This window comes from Aplysia californica, unplaced genomic scaffold, assembly GCF_000002075.1.
Source record: "Aplysia californica isolate F4 #8 unplaced genomic scaffold, AplCal3.0 scaffold00015, whole genome shotgun sequence".
NCBI lineage: Eukaryota > Metazoa > Mollusca > Gastropoda > Aplysiida > Aplysiidae > Aplysia > Aplysia californica.
The window spans coordinates 2055094-2065967 of record NW_004797285.1 but is presented as its reverse complement, the minus strand read 5'-3'; the positions used below and the strand labels follow the sequence as shown (position 1 = coordinate 2065967).

The window sequence follows — 10874 nt, the reverse complement described above, 5'->3', positions numbered from 1 at the left end:
GTAGGGATATGGAGTAGGGGTGGGTGGGGGTGGATACATTTTAGTTTTAATAGTAGAGGTTTTACGGCGCTCGCAACTCCAGAAGGTCATATGAGCGCCAGAAGATTAGAGGTGTTGCAAGAGAGTAACAAACATAAAAAGAAGAAGGGAAGGTAAGGACGATAGATGTTTGATAGGAAAGAAGAAGCAAACCGCACCAGAGCACCCACCAACCACCCACGTGGATACATTTGACGTTTAACTGTGAGATTTACGTTATAATGTAATATAAGGGGTTTTTGTACTCAAATGGTTTGCCACACTGCACATGAGAATGATCTGTCTGTTTGTCTGTCTGTCTGTCTGCCTGGCTGGCTGGCTGGCTGACTGGCTGTCTTCGTACAAACAATAAGAAACAATGACAGGCACACACACGCCCACACGCGCCAACTAAACATGCTTACCCAGTCCGTTCTCTTGAGTGTGGTCATAAGGCGTCCCTGAAAAGTTGTGAAAGGACGTGTTAGCCGTGGTCCAGAGAAGGTGAATGTTTGCAGGCTGCGTCCATGAGCAGAATCTACCACTGTCAAAGTGACAGTCCAGAGGACTTGCGGCTGAGGATGAGAAAAAGGAAAAGAAAATATTGATCTCCGGGGAACAAATTCTACAGTTAGCTTTCTATTATGAGACTATCACTATCTACAGACTTCAACAGAAGTTAAGGACCACCTTGACAGACAGCCCTGGTTTTTTAAAAATCCGAAAAAAAGACAGCAAGGGATGTTTCAATTTTTTTTTGCTCTGAAAGTGTTAATGGGTTAGTAATGCGTACAGCAAAGATTCCTAAAGGGACAAATCCACCACGTGCAGCCCGGAAATCCTCTGGGATTTTAGCCAAATTTGCTGGTTTTCATCGACTGGTGTGCGACACCACGGACATTCCTCCGTTAAAATTTCTGGAGCACGTGATAAACGGACGTATGGTCTCGAGCTGTGCTCACTTTGGTGGCAATATAAGCTGCCGTTTGCGCAAGATCCAATACCACATCAACATGCCACCAAGACGAAAGCTGACAGACTTTGTTCGTGCCAGGGCTATGGCATGGCTGCAGGATGGTGTTGGAGCCTGACAAGTTGCCGGAAGGCTTGCAGTGTCACACTCTATCATTGCCCGCCTGGGGCAGCGCCATGAAGCCACTGGATCAGTCCGAGAACGCCCATAAGCAGGTCGACCCAAGAAGACCACTCAGAGAGAGGATCGATATGCCCATGAGCCATGGACACGTGCCCAATGGTGCCATGTGTTGTTCACAGATGAGTCACGATTCATGTTCAACCCAAAAGATGGACGTTTGCGTGTGTGGCTGCGTTCACGAGAACAGTTAATGGATGTTAATGTGCATGAGGTGACTCCTTTCGGTGGTGGCTCCATAATATTATGGGGTGGGATTAGTGCACACCATAGAACCCAACTTTACCATGCTGGTGGTACACTGAATGGCCAACGGTACCTGCAAGAAAGTCTCAAGCTACTCGTCATAGCGGGTCTCCAGCACATTGGCCAACATGCAACACTCCAGGACGACCACGCCACCCAATATCTTTGTAGAGCAGTAAACACGTTCATCAGGCAAGCAGGGATTACAAGAATGGCCAACCAACAGTCCCGACTTCAACCCCGTTGAGAATGTGTAGGGTGCACTTGGTCGGACAGTCCAGCAGCACCATCCACCACTACCAGTTGACTGACAAGAGCTGCTACAGATCCTGCAGCAGGAGTGGGGAAACCTTCCCCAGGCCTTCATTGCCACCACCATCAACACCATGAGGCGACACTGCCTTCCTTGTATTGCTCGGCGTGGAGGGTACACCCGTTTTTGAACAGACTGTCATAGACAATATTTCCTTGATTTTTCTTTTGAGAGGTACTGTTGTTCTGAGCGATATATTGCCTAACGTCGTGACGTCATCATTCTGAAATTGAATTGATTTTGCTGAGAAATGATTCCATTAACTATCTCTGAAATTCCAAATGTTTTGCTTTGCACCTATTTGTGTTGCGAGAGTGTTTGCAAGTGGTCCTTAACATATTTTGAAGTCTGTGTCTGTCTGTCTGTCTGTCTGTCTGTCTGTCTGTCTGTCTGTCTGTCTGTCTGTCTGTCTGTCTGTCTGTCTGTCTGTCCTTGGTAAAAACAAAAGGAATCGAAATTATATATAGATTTATTTTTAAATTTAAAAATAAAAACAATAGTGCCAACGGGACTTACCAATTCGTCTTTGCTCCTTTCGAAGATTGGGACGTGTAAGAAATTCAAATAGCTTTTGTCTTTTGCCTTAAAGATAATTACTGGACCGACCCGAAATTTAAAAAATGGTACATGTTTAACGCCCCTATCAACACTATTAGTTTATTTAAGGGGACCGACCCGAGCTGATCAGAAAGACTACAGATACTCGAGAAACATTATTAAAACTCTCAACACACGGAAATCGAACTCGGTTGTTCTGCGTGCGACGGCAAAACGCTTAACCGCTACACCACAGACACCGATCGATGTCACTATACCGGTCCAACTTACGTCTGACGAGTGAGCAGTAAGCTTAAGACCGAACTGCCTCATGGCAAGTGTTCAGTTGGAAGGTAGAAAAAAACGTTTCAAGGACTGCCTTACCGTCTCATTAAAAGAACTTGGAATCTTGAACGACTCGTGAGATGCACTGGCCCTGGATCGTCCCGCCAAAGCAGCGGAAGCCAAGCGCATCTCCGAAGCAAAAAAAAAAAAAAAAAACTCAACGTGCACAAGTCTAGACCTACCTCCTTCACAGGTGCAACAGCCGACTACCAGTGCCCACACTGCGGGTAAACCGTCTGAGCCCGGACAAACCTAATCAGTTGTCTCCGGACCTACAGTCACCGACAACAGATCTTTTTTTTTTGGATCGATTGAGTAGGTGTTTCACGGCACTATCGACTCTGGTCATATAAGTGCCAATAGGTTTCACCGCAATAAATCTAGGATCAGTAGTGTTTTAGTGAGAGTTTTTCGGAGCTCGCAACTGCACACGGTCATATTGTCATCATCATGCTAAAAGGACGGACAGACATTTATGAAACTTTTTGTAAATATGGTAAAGACTTTTTTTTTACATTTGTATAAACAATATTAATGTCAGTCTATGCATATATACACTGACAACGATAACTATATATTTTTATATCCTATTAAATAGTGCTATTTCTTTAACATAACTTTAAAAAATGTTTCAAGGGTTAACAGTGTCAAAAAGGGTTTTGACATCTTTACATTTAAAATATTTTGTACGCAAATCATTAAAGTCGACACATTCCGTTAGGATGAGCCGAACTGTAAAGTATGTGTTGCTCGCCACGCGAAAGGGAGCTTCTTTTCCTTCGAGTAAATGTTTGTGTGTGACGTGCGTGTGTCCTATTTTTAATCTTGTGTAAATAACACTTTCTCTTCGTAGGAGAGACAGGGGTTCCTGGGCGCAAGTTTCCTTTGAATGTAAGGCAGCTTGTTGTGTATTTGTTGGTTCCAAATTTAGGACCAGGAACATGTGATGTGTTCTTTTACTTTCGGTTTCATTTCAGAGAAAGGGATTTTACTATTTTTGTTTTCAAGTAGTTTTAGAGATTCTTTGGCAAATTGGTCAAACGGTTTCATTGCCATCAACGCCTACATGGCTTGGAAGCCAAGGTATTGTAATAGTTTTCCAGATTTATGTAAAAAAAATGCAGTTCAATCATAAGTTTTAAAATTCGGTTGTCGGAGGTGTCAGAGCGCTCTAAAGATTTCAGACAAGAGAGAGTCTGAAAGGATTAGGGAAGTAGACTTGGTTGATTGATCTATTATATTTAGGGCCATTTCAAGAGCTGTAGCCTCAGCAGTGTAGACTGTGGCTTCTGACTGGAGTTTCCTTAAGCTTAAGCTGTGTGGGGAAGCAAGGGCAGGAGCTAGCTCCTACTGAGAAGTCATTTTTGGATCCGTATGTAAAAAGTTTTTCTGCTTCAGGGTATTTGTTTATTAGCTGTTTGTATGAGTTTAGGTATGTAGTTTTGTCTGTAGACTTTTGTTGTGTTTTTCAAGACTTGTATCTATATTCGGATTGGTTAAATGCCATGGAGGTATGCTGGACATGGCAAAGGGCTTGATTACGTATTTAGAAGAATCAATGTCTTGGAGATCCTTCTGGATTCTTATTCCGAAAGGGCTTACTTTACTTCCTAGGGAGGATAGAGTTTTTAGATCTTCGGAAAAGCCCATTTGTGGGCTGGGTTTTGGGCATGGGGTACTGAGCTAAGTTTGAAAGCGTACTGCAGAGAGAGGTTTTTTAAAAAATAAGTTCTAAAGATGGTTCGTGAGCTTCTGCCTGTAATCTTTCTACAGGTGAAGTACGGAAAGCGCTTAGGGCAAGGCGAAGGCCTTGGTTCTGAACAGGGTCTAAAATGTTTAGGTAAGACTTTCTAGCTGATCCGTAAACAGGACTGGCATAGTCCAGCCTGGGACGGACAAAGGAGCGGTAAAGTTGGAGAAGTATTTCAGTATCTCCTCCCTATTCGGAATTGGATAATACTTTTAAGGCGTAGAGAGCACTCTGACACCTAATCTTTAGGTATTTCAAGTGTGGTAGGAAAGAAAGTTTATTGTCGAAGATTACGCCCAGGAAACGAGCTTGTTTTTTAACTGGAATTTTCTCCACAAACAAACATAAATCTGGTCGCCGCACACATTTGTGCGACAGACCAAAATGTACACAGTTTGTTTTTGTTGTAGAAAAATCAAACTCGTGCCCTTTTTGCCCAAGTTTCCAGTTCATGGAGTTGAAGCTGAAGCTGACGTTCAGTGTGATCTCTTTTTTATTTTGATTTATAGCAGATCAGGAAGTCGGCAACGTAAAATGAGCAGTCAATATTGTTTTGAAGGGTTTTTATGATGGAATTGATTTTGATTTTAAAAAGAGTGGATGATAAGATGCTTCCTTGGGGGACGCCTTCTTCTTGGGTGGGTAGATTTGATAGGGTTGAACCTACTTCTACTTGAAATGATCGATCTTTCAGAAAGTTTCGTATAAATTCGGGAAGATTTCCGCGTAAGCCCAAATCATGCAGGTCTTTTAACATACCACATTTCCATGTGGTGTCGAAGGCTTTTTCTAAGTCGAAAAAAATAGCTACAAGGTGCTCTTTCCCAATGAAAGCCTCCCGAATGGAAGTTTCACGTTGTACGAGACGGTCAATAGTAGAGCGATTTTTGCGAAAACCGCATTGGAAATTGGATAAGGATTTGACTCGAGAAACTTTGTAAGTACCATGGGACGGTAGTTTGATGGGTTAGAGTGATCTTTTCCTGGTTTTGGGATTGGTATAATAGTGACAAGACGCCAACTATTCGGAAATTGTTGAGAAAACCAGAGTTCGTTGTAAATGTCAAGGAGCAATAGGAGTGTTACGTCTGGGAGATGTTTGATGATTTCGTTGAGTATTTGATCAGGGCCTGGAGCTGTGTTTGATAGCTCTGCAATGTTACATTTTAGTTCATTAAGAGAAAAGCTTCAATTATAGTTTTCTTCATTTGAAGACGTAAAATCAACAGTTGTCTTTTCAGAAGACATTTTCACTTTTTTGAATTCCTGGCTGTAATTTTGGGTAGAAGAAATTCCGGAGAGGGTTGATGCTATACAGTCAGCTACTGTTTTTTCTGTCTCTGCGGGGGAGTTATTTGGTTTTAAGATGTGTTTGAGTGTGTCTCTTTTAGTTTGTGCATTGGTGTGTTGTTGTTTATTTTAGAGACTTAATTACGAAAAGATGTTTTTTTTCGGCCGTTCTGATTATTCTGCGCGTTTGGGCTCTTGCAATTTTGAAATTTGTGAGGTTTTCGTTTGTTTTAGGTTGACGAGCTTCCTCAGAGCATTTTGGCAGTCTTCACTGAACTAACATTTATTTTTTCGGGGTTTGGTGGATAATTTTGGTATGTGTCTTGGAATGATTTCTAGAAGGGTTTCATGAAATTGATCAAAAGTTTGTTTTTGAGATGGATTGAGTTTCTGGAGACATTCCTTGTGAAGCCAACACCAGTCCGCTCTTTTAAGATGGAAACGGCCCAGGATAGGAGTTCAGTGTGCAATGTTTGGAATTAGGTTGATGGAGAATTGGTCCGACCCGTATGGGTCGTCCAGGACCGACCACTGAAAGTCTGGAATTAGATCTGGATCACATAGGGTTAAATCTATGGATGAAAAGTGTAAGTTATTTGAATTTTGAAATGTTGGGGAAATGTCGTTAAAAAATACTTGATTCTAGTATTGGTTTTTGTTAAGAAATCTTCTATGATTTTACCGTTAGTGTTAGTTGGTTCATTTCCTCAAAGAGAGGCTATGGGCATTAAAATCTAACATGATAAAGGGTTGTGGGAGCTGTTCTCTGAAGTTTATTAGTTCTCTTAAAGACAGAGAATAATTTGGAGATATGTATATTGAACAGATAGTCATAGGACGGTGTATGGTGACCCTGACCGCAACTGCCTGAAGTGTTGTGTTTATTTGTATTTGTTTGTGTAGTGTTTGGTTATTTATTAAAATGGAGTTGCCCCCACAGGTTGTCAGTGTATACTTGGTTGTAAGTTTGATAGTTTTTTTTATGTGAATGTGGGTGTTGGCAATTTAGTTTCTTGTTGACAGATAACATTTGGGGTGTGTGAGGTCAAAAGATTGGAGAGTTCTACCTGGTTTGCACGCAAACCGCGAATGTTCCACTGAAGAACTGCCATTTTTATTTATGTTGAGGGCACGGGTTCAGTACATTTCTTTTTGGTCGTAGGTGACCGTTGCCTCGGTTTTGTTAGACTGCGGTCATGGTGCGAAGGGGAGTGTGGAGGGGAGGAGGACCGGAGTCCCGGGTGCGGGGAGTGGATGGGGGACCTTTGTTGGATGAAGGGCAATGGGATGGAGGTTGATGTGGGCGAGATGAGGAAGATGGAGGTTGAAGCAATGAGGGTGTAGGATGTGATGACTTGTGAGAAGATGATGATGGTGAGGATGTTTTGGGTGAAGATGATGATGGGGGTGATGATGAGAATGATGAGGGTGAGGATGGTAAGGGTGAGGATGATGAGGGGGGTAAGGATGAAGAAGATAGCTGAGATGGTGGTGATGAAGAGGGGGTGTGGGGGTGGTGGATGGAGAGTGGGAGAGTTAGGAGGGGAGGAAGTGGACTCCATGTCCTCCTCCGTCTCCAGATAGGAGCACTGTTTGTTGCAGGTGTTCTGCTTTTGTCTATTTGTCCGAAGGACCTTTTGGGTTAGGTTCACTTACCCTGGGACTGTCTTCGAGACTTTTGAATATGTTTTTGCATTCTCGGGGTCGATCCTTTTAGATATAGCGTTGCTCTTGCTTGAGCGAACGTTCCGCCGTACTGGGCCCTATGTGTTAGGATGGCTTTCTCCCGACAAGGATGCAGAGTGACCCCCTGTCGACAATTTGGACACCAGGGATCAGCAGAGCAGGTCTCCCCATAGTGCCCTTCCTTGCCGCCGCGAGGACACGCTGCACCACGACGACAGCGCAGCTGCGTGTGTCCGAAGCGCTGACAGTTGAAACAGTGCATCGGTTTCGGTATGTATGGTCGTACTTCTAGTTCTAAATAGGCGATGTCCAATTTTGTTGGTGGTGTGAGTGTGTTGAATGTAAGGGTCCACGAGTTGGTACAGATTTCCTTGCCATCTCGTCGCACTTTGATCCGGCGAGCATGGACAATTCCATCGACCTCCTGAACCATCACTTCTTCCGTACAACCGCTGAGTTATCGGCTTTTGATGACACCCTAGGATGTGTTCAGACTTCTGTGAGGTTGACACATACAGGGACGCCACCAAATGAGGTGCAGGCCAACAGTTTGCCTGATTCTGCGCTGGAACTGACCAGTATCAGAAGGTCCGTGAAGCCTAGGTTTTTAAGGTATTTTGGTTTTTGCATTCCGAATGCTTTTAGTGATTTGTGAATTTTAAAGACGTTTGGAGTTGCTAGATCTAGGTCCTGCTTTTAATCTTTTAGGGAGATCACCAGAAATGGTGACCACCCACATGACGTTCTTTTCGGCATGTCCCAGATGCTGACAGCGTCAGCATCGTAGCCCGAAAGGACCTTCTTTCGTTTGCCCAGGCAAGGAGTTGCATGTGTTTCTCCTGTCTGGGACTTGTTGGGAATTGGGGTGGGAGAAATTATTGATTTTAATTCCATGTGTTTTTCGTTTTTATTCATCTCCAGGGCTCCCCACCCGCCACCGAGTCCAACAAGGGGACACAGCTCGGAAGACCATAGCTGGTGTCAGGAAGACCCTGGAGGTATACTCCCAATCGGACGACAAGAAATCTCGCCTTCCATCCAAGATTGGCTAAAAAACCGGTTCTAAGAACCGGTCGCAACGGATTGAGTGCAGTAGGCCGCTACACCCGCCCATCTAGACCAAACCCAGGGCCAAAGTGGCGTGTTGGTGGGGAAGCCACACCTCAGCCACCAGGGTCCCCTTTTCCGGTCGCACGGGTAGCATTCCACGGTCAACAGGATGCCTTGTGTTGCGGGGATTTGGGGTCAATTTTTTTGCTTGACTTGACCTTCGGTCGACAGATCGGAAAGAAAAATAGATGGACAGAAGACATAGCAAGAGCGAACAGAATATGCCACCCCTACGTCAGAGAGCTAGTGACGTACGAGTGGCATCCCATCAGCAGGGGGGTTACACCCCCTGTTGATGGGACAGCCAAATAATTTTTTATTTTATTCCCCGGTCAGCTCGGGGAAGGACGAAAGAAGAAGTAAGATAGACGATAGAAGACAGACGATACATCTACGCAAAAATCGCCCATGTACACCTGAGCGTAGATGTCCATGGGTGACAAATCACCAGTGAAAGGGTTGCACCTCCTGCTGGCGGAGCAGTGGGTCTGTTTATATCCCCCCGACCCACGGGGGTAATCAATTTGCGAAGTCATGGTCATCTTCAAAAGCGAAGGACGAACAACACACAAGCTTAAGAAAAATCAGTCACTCAGTTCCAGAAAAAAACTTACGGTATGTCTTGTCAAACGGCTCCAGCGGTGTTTGGGTCGGGTGATACGAGACATCAGCACAAGTGCTTTGGAAGACTTGGATATCGTCCAACGCCATTTCATAGGAGCTCGAGCTGGCTATTTCTGTCTCAAACATAAGCTGAAGGGGGAGGGGCGAGGGGGTGTCAGAGAGCACACGAACACACACGCGACACACACACACACACACACACACACACACACACACACACCTACATACATACATCTATACCTACTTCCACATAAACACTTTATCAATGTCATGCTCATACTGTGCCGGAACAACATAAGGGGAACTGCTGCTTTTTCTTTCCTCATCCATACTATCGTAATTTTTCTTCTACTTCTTTTGTACTTTTGTCACTCTCCCGTGAACTGCTTTTTCCGGGGTGCCTTGATAGTAGAAGCAGACTTTGTGCTGTTGAGGCTAGAGAGGGGAGCAGAGTAAGCCTGATTCCCCGTTTGGACTTTTCTGTTGACATCCACTCCTTGGCGCTCACTATGCATGACCTTATGCAGTTAAGTTGCGAAAGCCGTAAAACCTAACTGAAACTAAAATACACTACACAAACAAGCACAATTACATATTACACACACACACACACACAGACGCACGCACGCACGCACGCACGCACGCACGCACACACGCACGCACGCACGCACGCACGCACGCACGCACGCACATACACGCACGGGTGGTATGAAGACTGGAGCGTTACCTGGTATGGCTTCGTGATGTCCACTAACTGTCTTTTCCAGCTTTCCTGGGGCTTGGCTGTTAGTGAGTGTAAGTGGGTTCTGTTTCCGTATATGTCTAGACCATACACATCGAGGGGCTTTGCATCTAGAGAAAAATATAATAAACATTTGAGTTGTGCGTATGGGTTTATGTATGTATGTGTGTATGCATGTGGTAGTATAGGGTTTTACGGCGCTCGCAACTGCATAAGGTCATATGAGCGCGCGAAACACAAGTTGTTTGCATTCGCAACAGTTCACTGCACGGTTGGTTAGCTTTTAGACTTTAAAATGTTAAAATGTTTAAAAATCAGTGTATATATTTCTAGTTAACATAAACATTTTAAATAGTACCACTTTCACTTTACAATTTGCCAAAAAGTACAGGCCAATAGCCTTCATAAAATTCAAAATTCTGCTGGGACCAACGACGGAAAAAATGACTTGCAATTTCTTGCATTTATAATATTTCCTTCGGATCTCTCCAGAGTCTAGACATTCCGTTAAGATGTGTCTAACGCTATACGTTCTTATACTATCATGCCACCCAGCCGACTACAAGCCCTCAGGAGATAGAGGCCTACTGTCCAGGCCCACAGGTAGCAGATGCCCCTCCTCTCTTATCTTGCTGCCTCGCAAAGCGCTGGCCTACGTGTGTTCGTTTGGTATCGGGTATCCGATTACCACTTAATTGCATTACCGGTCACGGCGACACCTCTTGTTTGTCTGTAATTTAAGAGACTGGTATCGATGCCCTTTAATTAAGAAGTAATCAAAGAGACCACCCATTTGCCTTACACGGCGCGAAGTTCGTTTGCTGTGTTGTGTGTTGTTGTGTTGTTACCACCTTCAGCATTTTGTGTGCGTTGTTTTCTGAATATCTGCTCCTTTTTTCTGGATTATTTTCACAAGTGTATAACTTGGAGTACTTGTACACTATTCTGTCGATGATTGTTACCTTGCACTCTTGTTTTATCTAAACAGTATCAGTGGTGCTTTCTTTAATTGTGGGATTAAGTAGCTGCTGGAACTGACACCGTTTATTTCAACCTCTGC

General features: G+C 44.1%; 1 protein-coding gene across 1 annotated transcript in view; it reads right to left on the bottom strand.

Annotated features, from left to right (window-relative positions):
- The window catches only part of LOC101854134 (MAM and LDL-receptor class A domain-containing protein 1), a gene marked incomplete at its 3' end in the record, with an annotated part of 99805 nt that overhangs the window by 43438 nt on the left and 45493 nt on the right, over positions 1–10874 (bottom strand). Inside the window, 3 exon segments of the mRNA XM_035971125.1 lie at positions 444–593; positions 9063–9201; positions 9800–9924. Coding sequence (XP_035827018.1) covers positions 444–593; positions 9063–9201; positions 9800–9924 — 414 coding nt within the window.